The 14,730-nt window shown below is 40.6% G+C and overlaps 1 protein-coding gene across 1 annotated transcript in view; it reads right to left on the reverse strand.

Annotated features, from left to right (window-relative positions):
• The window catches only part of LOC123518028 (peroxidase-like), an 84,065-nt gene that overhangs the window by 51,790 nt on the left and 17,545 nt on the right, over window positions 1–14,730 (reverse strand). Inside the window, exons 3-4 of the mRNA XM_045278530.1 lie at window positions 1,481–1,607; window positions 971–1,037 (exon numbers count right to left, since the gene is read on the reverse strand). Coding sequence (XP_045134465.1) covers window positions 971–1,037; window positions 1,481–1,607 — 194 coding nt within the window. The remainder of the gene's footprint in view (window positions 1–970; window positions 1,038–1,480; window positions 1,608–14,730) is intronic.

The following is a 14,730-nucleotide window of genomic DNA, read 5'->3' on the forward strand; positions in this document are numbered from 1 at the left end:
GCATCTTTTTGTCTGACATCTTCTTGTTCCGTGACAATTACATCTCACAAAACCTTGACCTCCGCAAGTAGAAACCTCCTGGACTGCTTTTCTCAGTGGAAGTGTCGTTTGCATATCCATGTCTTCAATGGAGTACAGAGCGTACCCGCAAATGTCAAATTGATTTCTACTAAATTTTCCGTCTAGCACACCACTTTTGGTTGCAATTTTGTACAGCTCTTGTGAATCTCTTTCAACAATGACTCCAATCAAATTTTTAGGATTGACAATACTAAAAGTGACATTTGTTACCTAACCTAACCTAACCTAACCTAACCTAACCTAACCTAACCTAACCTAACCTAACCTAACCTAACCTAACCTAAGAAAGATACGTGATGCTTTTACTCATACTGAGAACAACCATATACCAACCACTTCCTGCACCAAAACTGGTCCACTGCCACACTCACAAAGGGCAGTAGTCAATAGTCATATTGTTCATAGGCCTATTGGAGAGTGAGTGAACATACAAGTGACAACAGCTTTCACTTCATCCCTTCAATTTTCAGTTTAGGGAATATGTATAAAAAATGCCTCCACATTTCAGGTAATATGTATAATAACTGAAATTTTAGGTATTATGTATATTCCTGAGTGAAACAGGTAATATATGTATTAACTGTTTTTCAGGAATATACATATTAACTGATTATACGTATTAACTGTAACATATATATATATATATATATATATATATATATATATATATATATATATATATATATATATATATATATATATAAACAACGTAACACGAATAACTGTGTGGGTGGGTGTGGGTGTGGTTGTGGGTGTGGGTGCCGGTGCGTGTGTGTGGCCAGTCCCTTCTCTTTCACCCTCTCCTGCCCTGCTGGCGGCTGTCCGTGCTCAGCCGCCAGCCAACCATGCAAATATAACACGCGCTATCGAGTAGTGCTGCCATACTCACCTCAACCTCTAAGATGACTACTGCCTCCATACCCACTGAAGAAGGGTCTAGGACCCGAAATCGCGGTCTGGTGAAGATGATATTCTACGGGAAAATCATCAACATACTCACTAAAGAGAATAAGACACTCGTTAGACAGAAAGAGAGCTTATTAATGAAAAATAGTTACTCGTAACGCTGACTTAAGTATTACTTTTAATGAAACATGTTTAAGAGAGCATGTCCTGCCTCTCTCTCTCTCTCTCTCTCTCTCTCTCTCTCTCTCTCTCTCTCTCTCTCTCTCTCTCTCTCTCTCTCTCTCTCTCTCTTTATATATATATATATATATATATATATATATATATATATATATATATATATATATATATATATATATATATATATATATATATATACAGTATTACAATGGTGTCTTGCGGCATGGGTACCTGCGGAAGATGAGAAACGTCGTCTCTCTCCACTTTGGATCTAATTATCATGTTGGCTTTTCAAAATTTACCGGAAACCCACCGTGGACAGCCTGTGAGGCTGGTCCTCCCCGCAGGATACCAGCTGTCCACGGTGGGGGAAACACCAGAAGGTGGCGTAGTCTTTGGGTTTGTCTCCCCAGAGAACTTCGTCACCTCAAAATTCAAACCTGAAAGCCCACAAAAAACACCACCGTCCACCTTATCAACAATATCAGTCAATCAGTCAATAATTCCTTTTCCATCCATACCTAAACGTTCCCTGTCAGAAACCTCTTCTCAAGAGTTTCCATGCTTTTCTTTACATTCTACAGACTATCTTCCACCGGACTCCAACAGCTGCTATTCATCTCACGAACTGTCAGTGTCAACTCCCCGTGAATTTGACAGCTCATCTACATATTCCCCTTTTCGTGCCTCTCCACATGAATCCGCCACCTTCAATTCCTCTCACGAACTAACAACCTCTTCTTTCCAAGAATCTGAAAGTTGCTCTACACCCAAAGATAACTTTCAAAAACCAGAAAAAGATCAAAACTGCAGAACCAAATGGTCATCTATAGTGAGAGAGTCACTCACTACTAAGCTATCTTCCATAGGAAACAGTGTCATCACTGCAACAGAAAAACACTCTGGCCCTATTCTTCTTGCTGCCATGTTCATACTGGCCAGGGTGCCATACTTTCTAATACAACAAGGTGTTGGAGAGTAAACAGTATTATCCTGCAACAATCCACTCGTAGACAAACCCTGCTAGCGTCAAACATAAGAAACATCAGACACATCACAAATCACCAACCGTCTGGTGTCTTTATGTTCGCCGTTAGCGGGGTGTGTGTGAGAGTGGCCTGTTGCAAGCTATACTGCTTATCCTTCATCCTTGGTAGCTGTTCCGTCACAAAACCACCTACAGAATTCCATAGAAGCCGCCATAATCCCACCAACGCCATTCCATAGAAGCTGTCCCACCACATTCCCACCAACGCCATTCCATAGAAGCTGTCACATTCCCACCAACGCCATTCCATAGAAGCTGTCACATTCCCACCAACAGCATTCCATAGAAGCTGTCACATTCCCACCAACGCCATTCCATAGAAGCTGTCACATTCCCACCAACGCCATTCCATAGACGTCATCACTCAGGCCACTTCACGTCTCTCTTTTTCTTAGAGTAATGTTATAAGTAACTGATCCTTCTTATCACTTCTTAGTCACTTGTGTTTTCGTGAGGTACGTCAGTGGCTCGACCTCCTATTGCTGAGCATGTTAAACAGATTGCAATATACATAGAATTAACAAGTTACGTTGTATAAAGTAAAGTTTGTTTTGAGATAAGTATGGTTTGGATTTGTGATGAAGCTTTGAGGGAGTAAACAAAACAAAAAAAAACAAAGGAGGTTATTGTAACTTATAAACTGGACTGTGCATGTGTACAAACATTCATAGAGGCGCTAATAACGATGACATCACCACCGCCACCACCACCACCACCACCACTTCTTCTACTACTACTTCTACTTTTACAACTTCTACTCCCACCACCACCACCACTTCCATTACCACTACCACTACCACTACCACTACCACTACCCGTACCACTACTATTACTCGTGAAAGAGGGAAAATAACTGCAAGTGGGTGAAGGAGAATGACGATGGTAGGTTTGTTTATGGTAACCCTTCATTTATGTACGTAATGGTTAGCGAAGTGAGAAGAATACGTGCTTGGCGGGTGTGTGTGTGTGTGTGTGTGTGTGTGTGTGTGTGTGTGTGTGTGTGTGTGTGTGTGTGTGTGTGTGTGTGTGTGTGTGTGTGTGTGTGTGTGTGTGTGTGCGTGTGTAGAAGCATGATAGTGAAGGAAAGAATGAGGTAATAGAGAGACAGTGATGAGTGTTGTTATTAAAGAAGACAGAAGAGATAAAAAAAAAAGGAAGAAATGGAAGAAGAAGCGAAAGAGGAGGAGGAGGAGGAGGAGGAGGAGGAGGAGGAGGAGGAGGAGGAGGAGGTGGAGGAGGAGGAGGAGGTGTGGCTATCACGATACTGACAGTTGAAGGTCATAGGAGAGAAAAGAAAGAGCCGCTTGAATAGAAGAAGAAGAAGAAGAAGAAGAAGGAGAAGAAGAAGAAGAGAAGAAAAGTAATCTATGGCTGGAGATATTAACAGGTGAAGGACGTGGCAGATGACATGAGTATCTGAACACCTGTCATATCAATTTCTCTCTCTCTCTCTCTCTCTCTCTCTCTCTCTCTCTCTCTCTCTCTCTCACACACACATACACACACACACACACACTAAACTTTGTGTACTTATTATTTACCTAATACGTTATTGCTCTTTTTACTTAAAAACAAATTCAACATTTTCATTCCTTTCAAACTTTCTCCACTCTTCTCCATGCAAATATAACCACTAATGTCATTACCTTTTTTTTTCAACTTTTCATGCATTTGTATTTACATTCTAGTTATTCATATCAGCTTAGTTTTCTAGTAACGAACTGTTTGTCTGTCTATCCTTACGTCATAATGTCTCTCCTGTAACGGTAAGCATGTTATAGTGCTTTAAGTGTTTTAGGGAGACATAAACAAGGCCTTAAGCTTCAGTAAACACGACAGGACGAGAAATAATACAGGCTACACAAAGACTTTAGTAAAAGAAAGTAGTTGATGAATGAAATAGACTCAGTAATCAAGTTGTTGGTGCTAAATCAACAGGGAGATTTAAAAGAAGATTAGGTAAATACATGAATGGGTGTGGATGACGGGTGGAAATGGGTAGCTATGCTTCATCCAGGAACGGCCACCTGTACCTCTGATGGCTTCTCGCAGCTTCCCTTATGTTTATATGTTCATAAGTGTGATTCACTTATAAAAAACAACAGATGGATTGAAGTACTTAGTAGTTTGGCCAGCGGCTGAAGCACTCCTCCATTCCCTCACCTGTCTTGCTCCCGCCCTTCCTGTTGGCACCCCTCCCTCAGACGCCATCCTCCCTCCCTTCCCTTCAGCATCTGTCCATCTTATATCTCTCTCCCGCCCTTTCCAGCAACATCTCTCCCTCACATCCTACTCTCCCGCACTTTCCGTCAGCATCCCTTCCTCACACACCTTCCTCCCCGCTTTCCGTCAATATCTCTCACTCGCACGCCTCGTTCTCACTCTTCCCATCAACATTCCTCCCTCAAACGTCTCCCTCCGGCTTTTCCCGTCACGGCGCACAGTTACAGGCAGTGGTGGCGGAGACAGCTTCTGGTGTGTGTGTGTGGCGAGCGTCGGGTGCACTGTGTAAAGTTGTCAACCACATTATGACGACAACCCACCGCAAATTGTGCTGTTGAGAGAGAGAGAGAGAGAGAGAGAGAGAGAGAGAGAGAGAGAGAGAGAGAGAGGAATATAATTTTAGTATTTTGATTACATTATGTATTGTATCTGAGAACGTTTTTAATTGCTAGTTTATACACAAGACGAATTTTGGGATCAGTAAACAATTTTTTTTCTTTATCAGTGTGTGTGTGTGTGTGTGTGTGTGTGTGTGTGTGTGTGTGTGTGTGTGTGTGTGTGTGTGTGTGTGTGTGTGTGTGTGTGTGTGTGTGTGTGTGTGTGTGTGTGTGTGTGTGTGTGTGTGTGTGTTTGTTTGTTTGTTTGTTTGTTTGATCTGTTGCAGTCTCTGACGAGACAGCCAGACGTTACCCTACGGAACGAGCTCAGAGCTCATTATTTCCGATCTTGGGATAGGCCTGAGACCAGGCACACACCACACACCGGGACAACAAGGTCACAACTTCTCGATTTACATCCCGTACATACTCACTGCTAAGTGAACAGGGGCTACACGTGAAAGGAGACACACCCAAATGTGTGTGTGTGTGTGTGTGTGTGTGTGTGTGTGTGTGTGTGTGTGTGTGTGTGTGTGTGTGTGTGTGTGTGTGTGTGTGTGTGTGTATCTGTCTGTCTGTGTCATTAACCGTCCCTCCCTCTACCCTCATTAGCACCATCTGTACTTCCACGTCTCTTTAGGTAGTCTTGGCCAGCTTTCCTCCAGTCACCATTAATGTCTATCAATCGTCGTACATTTTCCCGCCTGAGTATCAGAAACTATAGCGTTGCCGGTCAGTCACTGAGGAGCGGAGAGGTCCAAATACATGGCATTTCCCAAACTGCATCCTTCCATCTTTTCCTTTCTCTCTCTCCTTCCTTCCTTCTTCCCTCCCCGTCACCTTTGCTGCTTGTCATCACACCTGCTTTACTACTGAGCATCATTCTACTTATATCCTTTACACTACTTGAAAGCCTCAGTTGAATATGTTAGTTTCACCTATCATTCTATTTCAGAACTAATTTCTTTCTGTTTTTCTAACTAACTCTATTAAGCTCTAAACCGCTACTTCTTCTATCCTGATTATCATTTCCTATACTACTTAAATGACATCAGTCAAATATGTTCTATTTATCTACTATTATGTTTCAGAACTAATTTCTTCTTAACTTTATTTCTACCAGACTCAAACCCGCTTCTGCTTCCATCTTGATTAATGGCTCTGAGAAATGTCTTTGTCACCGTTATTATATTCATTATATGGTTTGAAGATCTCAGTCGAGTGTATTTTATTAATTTATTACTCTATATGAGGACTAATTTCTTACTTTTATAACTAATTTCTTCTTATTTTCTTTGTATCTACCTTTATCAACCCTGAACCCCATAATTTTTTGTCCTATTCTGATTTATAATCCTGTGTAGTTTTATTATGCCACTTGCTAACCCTTTCAGTGCGATAGAAAGAAAAATACTCATAGCAGTACCAGAAACAATACTTACAGTCTTTTATAACGATCTACAAGAAAATTGGCGATAAGAAAATGTATTAGGTACATTTTTGCAATTTCTTCCCAGTTCATAGGTTGGCTGTATCTGTAAAACAAGTCAAGGTGTCTGAATGATTGATAAATAGGGAAAGGTATCTAATAGTTAAGCTTGAGGAACATGGCCAGACACAGTGAAAGTGAGTGTAGGAGGTCACTGACATAAGCTTAGCAATTTCTCTACACAGGACAATCTATAGTGTGATTTAGTACAACCGCTAATTTAAGCTGCATACCAGTTTTTGTCAGGCGAGGGTTGGACAAAGAAAGGGAAGGGAAGCTAAGAATAATCACACTTACAATTATTTACAGAATTAAGTGACAGGGAAATGTGTGTAATTTATATTTGAACGATGACTAGCTTCATCTAGGAGTAAAAGTCATCATGGGGGTGAGGCTGGTATGAGTGTTAAGACTTGCAGTGGACCACGGATGTAAGAGACAGACAGACAGACAGACAGACAGACAGACAGACAGAGACATGAAGACAGATACCAAAAACACCAGAAGTAACGAGGGTATCTGTCAATCTATTTATTACTAGTACTAGAGCACTATAGGAAAATAGGATAGATATACAACAAAACTTTCCCCCATCTACCACTTCCTCAGAAAGACAGAAAAACAGACAGACAGAAAGACAGACAGAGAAACGACTGAAAAAAAAGCGAAAGAAAGGAGAAGCAAAAAAGAAAAATGGAATACTAACAAGTACATAATATCAAAGTGACAGTACATGAACTTCTACCCGAACCTGTTGACCATCATCTCCTTACCCTTTGATGATAGCTGTCCATAACCTTTCAATATGTTAGGTATGACTTGGCCTTACACTTCATTAGTATTCAGCTTGCAGTCTCAGATAAAAAAATACCCGGTGTTCTTTCATATGACTTTCTGCCATGATGCACATTGATATTGTTTCCTGCTAACCTGTTAACCTGATTTGCCAGTACGTTCCATCATCGTGCGTTAGGAACCTGCTAAGTCAGTGATAGTGCTGATTCACTTATTCACTTCTTATGTTTTTTTTTTTTCTAATACTCGCTGGGATTATTCTGCGCTTTCAGATATTTGGTGTCTCGAAAACTGTTTGCTCACTCTGTTGGCTATATAAAGGAGCAAAAACCGGCACGAGAGAGAGAGAGAGAGAGAGAGAGTTTTTTTTATACTATGTGGGCTTTTCACGGGAATTTATGGACTAAAGGGGATACTTTTTAGGGTACCTCCTATCTCAAAGCCCACCCGCTAGGAAACCGTTGCCCTGAGTGAGGAAGCCCAACCTGCACTCAGACCGTGGACAGGATTCGAACCCGTGCACTTGGAGACCCTCGGATCCCAAAGCACGCATGGTTCCACTGTACCACGGCGGCCCCCAAAGTTTATAGCTTATTTGACGCACATGAACTACATTTAGCAGCCTGTGAACAACTTCAAACTAATATGCAGAACTGAAGATTTTTTTTTCTTTAACAAAGGCATAATTTTCTACTTCAAACAAAATTTCTTCTGCAAACACGACTTCGTTTATAAAGTTTCACTGCGAGAACATGTCGGCAGGAAAACAGTCAATAGAGATGGCGATGTATCCAGTATGTACGTATGTTAAATGCTTTGCTTTATACAGGTAGAGGCGGAAGAAGCACCGAGGGAGGGCAAACCGGCCTGAGATGAAGCGGAAAGATGTAAGGAGAGGATAGCCGCACCGTAACTCAAGCGGCGGGTGTCTTTTTTTGTCATCGGGAATGATCTATTTACGAGAAAGTGAAAGTGAATAGCGTGTCTGTAGCGGCAAGACGAGACGAGGCGAGGCGAGGCGAGGCGAGGAAGGAGGAATGGAGTGGAATGGAGTAAGGTGTGGTCGGGGAATGAGGGGACTGCATTAATGTTACGAGGTTGTTTACAGAGAGAGAGAGAGAGAGAGAGAGAGAGAGAGAGAGAGAGAGAGAGAGAGAGAGAGAGAGAGAGAGAGAGAGAGAGAGAGAGAGAGAGAGAGAGAGAGAGAGAGAGAGAGAGAGAGAGAGAGAGAGAGAGAGAGAGAGAGAGAGAGAGAGAGAGAGAGAGAGAGAGAGAGAGAGAGAGAGAGAGAGAGAGAGAGAGAGAGAGAGAGAGAGAGAGAGAGAGAGAGAGAGAGACAGAGAGAGAGGAAAAGACATGGAGAGAGGGAAAAGACATGGAGAAAGGGAAAAGAATATTCAAAGGATGCGAAATTAAAGGTGAATGGGAAGATACAAAATTGGCCATAAAAAGTGCGGAAAGGTACAGAAATAATCATAAAAAGTGCAGGAAGATACAAAAATATCATAAAAACTGCGGAAAGGTACAAAAATTGCCATAAAAAGTGTAGGACGGTACAGAAATGTCCATAAAAAGTGCAGAAAAGTACAGAAATAGCTATAAAACTGCGAGAACGAACAGAAATACCCATAAAAACTGCGGGAAGATACAAAAATAGCCATGAAAACTTCAGGAAGGTACAGAAATGCCCATAAAAACCGCAGAAAAGTACAAAAATACCCATAAAAACTGCGGAAAGATACAGAAATAGCCATGAAAACACACACCAGTAGAGAAATAAAGGCACAGAGGAGGAAGGATTCTTAAAATTATGAACTGCAGACCCACTGCACATCACACTCGTGTAAAATAAAGATCGTATTATTTTGATTGATACTTTACTTATGGAATTCAAAGGTAGTGTAGATATATATATGCAGACTTATGGATTGGTTGAGTTATTGTCAGCACCACTTGACGTAAAGCTCACATTACAGCAATATAGAGGACGATTAGAGGAGGAAATGAAAGAGAGACAGTAAAAATGATCAGTTTCATATATTTGTTCAAAGGCAATTCAGAATCATGTAGCATTCAAAAGGATATATATTTAAATTTTCCATTGTGCACTTATTTATTGACAAAGAAAAAGAAGGTATGTCTTTAAATAACAATTTGTCTCTTAACTCATTAGTATGTTCATAAATCCTGTCTTATCATCTTGACCACCATGAATCTCTCTCTCTCTCTCTCTCTCTCTCTCTCTCTCTCTCTCTCTCTCTCTCTCTCTCTCTCTCTCTCTCTCTCTCTCTCTCTCTCTCTCTCTCTCTCTCTCTCTCTCTCTCTCTCTCTCTCTCTCTCTCTCTCTCTCTCTCTCTTCCAATGAGTTATGTGTCACTGCACGTTTGAGACCAATTGTGGAGGAGACTGACCTGGTCTTGTCTGGACTCGTAGACAAGAAAAGAAAAGAAGCAGTAAAACGTGTGTGTGTGTGTGTGTGTGTGTGTGTGTGTGTGTGTGTGTGTGTGTGTGTGTGTGTGTGTGTGTGTGTGTGTGTGTGTGTGTGTGTGTGTGTGTGTGTGTGTGTGTGTGTGTGTGTGTGTGTGTGTGTGTGTGTGTGTGTGTGTGTGTTGTAATTTGCTTTGACGAATGAAGAGAATTTTCGTTTCCAACGTAAAATTTTGTTGAATCATTTCTGTATATGAGAGAGAGAGAGAGAGAGAGAGAGAGAGAGAGAGAGAGAGAGAGAGAGAGAGAGAGAGAATGTCTGTGAATTAAGAGTTTGCTTATCTACGTAAGTGTGAGTTATTGCACAATAAACTCACAAAAACAGTAAATTCAAGCAACTTTATTCTTTCCTGTTGTTGTTGTTGTTGTTGTTGTTGTTGTTGTTGTGTGTGTGTGTGTGTGTGTGTGTGTGTGTGTGTGTGTGTGTGTGTGTGTGTGAGAGAGAGAGAGAGAGAGAGAGAGAGAGAGAGAGAGAGAGAGAGAGAGAGAGAGAGAGAGAGAGAGAGAGAGAGAGAGAGAATGATTGCGTGCGTTCATGTACACACACACACACACACACACACACACACACACACACACACAGACAGGCAGAGACAACGAGGGGAGGCAGAGAATGTGTGTGTGTGCGAACGTGTGTGTGTTCTAAGGAAAAGATGTCATGTTATGCTTGAGTAGGCAGCATCTGTGAGGTGAATGGAAGTGTGTGTGGGGAAGGACGAAGAAAGGAGACGCATGTGGAGGAGGAGGATGAAGAGGAGGAAGAAGAGGAGGAATATACCAAGGCAGTCCAAGTAGAAACACACATTAATTTACTATATACTCTGCGCTAACTTGTAGTGTGGAGAGAGACATAATAGTAGAGAACGGAATATAGGAGGCGGTGATGATGGCGAAGGTTGAGGGGGTGATGGTGGAGAAAGAGAAGGAGGTGGAGGAGCCGTAGAATTGGTGGTGTTGTAGATTGAGGAGGAGATGGTGATGGTAATGGTGATGGTGATGGTGATGGTGATGGTGGTGGTGGTGGTTGAGGAAAGGAAAGTAGAGGGAAGGTGTGCAGGAGGGGGAATGCTGTGTTGGGAGTGACCTTACCACTTACATAAGCTTGCAATAAACGAGACAGTCAATGTGGTCGCCTGCCAAAGTAATGTGTTCGGAAGAGGGAGTGCACTTAAACAGAGAGGGAAAGTTTTATTTGTTTATTTATTTTTATTTTCATTTTTTTTTACTGAGGGGGAAAGTGATTGCATTGACGTACAGAAGAGAGAATATTTATTTTTTTATTAATTTGTATGTATAATTATTTCTTGTCTGCTGTTTCTTTTCTTCTTACTTTTTTTTCCTTACATTTGTCCAAAGTGATGTTAGATTTTACTGTTTCAAGAGATTCTGTGACATCAGTGCTTTCTCTTCTCTATTTTCTTCTTCTTCTTCTTCTTCTTCTTCTTCTTCTTCTTCTTCTTCTTCTTCTTCTTCTTCTTCTTCTTCTTCTTCTTCTTCTTCTTCTTCTTCTTCTTCTTCTTCTTCTTCTTCTTCTTCTTCTTCTTCTTCTTCTTCTTCTTCTTCTTCTTCTTCTTCTTCTTCTTCTTCTTCTTCTTCTTCTTCTTCTTCTTCTTCTTCTTCTTCTTCTTCTTTTCTTCTTTTCTACTACTACTACTACTACTACTACTACTACTACTACTACTACTACTACTACTACTACTACTACTACTACTACTACTACTACTACTATTACTACTACAACTACCACTACCACTACCACTACCACCACTACCACCTCCACCACCACCACCACCACCACCACCACTGACTACTACTACTACTACTACTACTACTACGACATCTATCACTACTACTTCTTATTATTCTTATTCCTCTTTCTTCTTCTTCGCATTCTTCTTCTTTCTCTTCTTTTTTTCCTTCTTCTTCTTCCTCTTCTTCTTCATCTTCTCCCTCTTCTTCTTTTTTATCTCTTTTTTTTTCTCTCACTCTTTTCTTCTTCTTTATCTTTGCAGCGTATATAGTACAAAGCTTTATTACCAGGATCAGTGTTGCAGGGGGAAAATATACAAACATAGACCATAGCTGTGGCCTGATTGACTGCTACCTCCCAGGAAAGTGTCAGGTAAGGCTCCTGCACCACCCCTCGTTTGCTTCCACCTACCTACGATACATACTATACTCATCTCAACACACAACTATCACACCCTCACGCCTTCTCCCTCCCCTTTACACCACCTCCCCCCGACAAAAAAAGAAGTATACGTAGACCTCAATTCTTTCTTACTCTCTCCACTAATCCCATCCAGTTTTTTGTAGACATGGAACCATTTTTATTTTTTCCGGTCACTTTTGGCAAAGATGAGCTGGGAAGAGCCTTCTTCTGTATCATCCCCCACATCTCTCTCTCTCTCTCTCTCTCTCTCTCTCTCTCTCTCTCTCTCTCTCTCTCTCTCTCTGACTAAACTATATTGCGTTAAAGGTCACAATACTAATGAAAACTACCGTTCTTTTTTTTTCAATATGAGAGAAAAGTCTGTACGAGATAAATGTTACTGGTTGCACATTTAATAACCTTTCATAGTATATAGATGTGTTGCAACTTGATCAGAAAATAGAAGAAAAAGGGGAAATTGGTACAGATTCAATAGTCCGTAACAATGTTTGGATATTTGGTGATTTGATGTGAAAAGAAAGGAAAAGGAGGGAAAAAAACAAAGGAAACTGATGCAAACTTAACAGTCCGTGACAATTGATATTTAAGATTACTGAAATCGAAAGCTGAAACGAAGTACCAAACGACATAGCATTCTGTTCAAACTATTTGAGTAAAAGAAAGATATGTGATGATTTCATGTAAAAAATAAATAAATAAACTAAACATGTACGTACATAACATTGGCACTTCTTTTTTTTTTTTGTCTATAATGGAGGATGGCTATTGATCTTTCTTCAGTAGTTTATATACATAGAAGATAGACGCTTCTCTGTTTATTGCCAGTGATGATTGCTAATCTTTCTTGTGTAACAATTCACGTTAACATAAATAGAACAAAGACGCTCTTTTCTATCTATCGCATGAGGTGACTTCTAATCTTTCATCAGTAATTCACACTAACATAATAATAAAACGGGCACTTCTATTCGTTCCTTGCGCATGGCGACTGTTACTCCTTCAGTAACTCACATAAGGTTGGAGTCAACAAGCCAGAGCCCACGGTAGTAGCTACTGGTTTAATCAACCTTCAGAAATTCACGTAAATGGGAGGAGATAGCATGGCAGAGTCCATGGTAGTAAAGGTTTACTCCACTTTCAATACTAGTTCACATAAGTGAGAGGAGATTGCACACTTGAACCTCCGGCAGTACTGGTCTAATCATCCTTCAGTACTTCAGGCACAGAGATGAAGACAGCACGCCAAAAAACCCGGCAGTACAGGTTTACCCCTCCTTCAGTAGTTCATATACGTAACAGAAAGAGACAGTACGCCATAGTCTACAACAGTACAGTTTATTTCAAGTAAGTATAAAGTGAGTCACATCTCGCTGTCTGGTTTCTTGTCACTTGCTTTTCCCGTGAGTGAATCTTTATCCTTCCTCAAAAGCAAAAGAAAAAATACTAATATACGAGTATCTAGTAGGATAAAAAAAACTACAGAGTCACGCTTTGAGCAATAATTTTGCTAATATTTTGTTCATCTGCTGTACAACTAACACATGGTGGAACAAAAAAAAATCAGCATGAGATAGAAAAAAATCTAGTAGTAGCCAAAATTAAAGAAAAGTCACATTTCTTTACGATTCTAATAATGGATAATGAAATCTAACACCATTTATTAGTGAAAGATGTTAGGTAGATAAAAATTAAAGCATTAAGGAAAAGAAATCTAATACTTAGCAGGATTTCACGCGCTGACTTACGCGTAGCGATGATAACAGTGATAATGAAACCTTGCAACATTTAGCTACCGACACATAATAAAACATGAAAATAAGAAAAATGAAAATAGAAAATACGAGTAACCAAGGCAACAAAAAGATCATAATAATAGTGATAATAATCAACAATATCAAGTAAAGCCGAGTTATGCCTTGAACACTGCTATCCATACTGACGTGTTTGACCAATGAGTGCAGTTATACAGAAACAGAGAGTGTGTGTTAGAGATGACACCAGAGGGTGAGCGGCTGCTCTCTTGATTAAGCACTGATAGGTGAGGGACAGCTGTGTGTGTGTGTGTGTGTGTGTGTGTGTGTGTGTGTGTGTGTGTGTGTGTGTGTGTGTGTAATTTACCTCACCTCAGTCGCCTGCTGGTCACCCAGCCAGTCTTCCCCATTACGGAGCGACCTCAGAGCTCATAGACCGATCTTCGGGTAGGACTGAGACCACAACACACTCCACACACCGGGAAAGCGAGGCCACAACCCCTCGAGTTACATCCCGTATCTATTTACTGCTAGGTGAACAGGTGCCTCGCTGCACCGGGACTCGAATCCGGCCCTCTCGATTGTGAGCCGAGCGTGCTAACCACTACACTACGCGGTGTGTGTGTGTGTGTGTGTGTGTGTGTGTGTGTGTGTGTGTGTGTGTGTGTGTGTGTGTGTGTGTGTGTGTGTGTGTGTGTGTGTGTGTTTCATCTCTTGGTCACCTCCGTCAGCAAATGACGAGCCTCCTGTAAAGTGTGAATTTTACTCAACAATCTTAATGCAGCCGCTCCAAGATAAACAATTCTCCACAACATAACAACCAGAAATCTGTGAATAAAAAGGTCTTCAAAATTACCGAAGATAAGGCAAATAATTCAAATGAAAATATTTTTTTCTTCATTGGAGTTCTTAATCACAGTACATTAATCACTTATCAACTTTACCTGTTTACTTGTTCTATCGTTTGTTTGTGTATAAGAACATATCATAAGAAGACAATGGAAGCTTGAAGACGCCATCAAACCTACACGTGGCTGTCCGTGTGTGTATCAATATTATCTGCAACCTTATTGTATTTCCATCTGTCATTCCCATTCCCATTTTATGTTTTATATGATTGATATGTTTTTTTCTTATTCTTTTTTTTTTCGTATTAATAGTAAGATCATTTTTTTCTATCAATCTTGTTTATTAATTTTATTTTCTATGCATTCTCTGTC

Source organism: Portunus trituberculatus, chromosome 43, assembly GCF_017591435.1.
Source record: "Portunus trituberculatus isolate SZX2019 chromosome 43, ASM1759143v1, whole genome shotgun sequence".
Classification (NCBI taxonomy): domain Eukaryota; kingdom Metazoa; phylum Arthropoda; class Malacostraca; order Decapoda; family Portunidae; genus Portunus; species Portunus trituberculatus.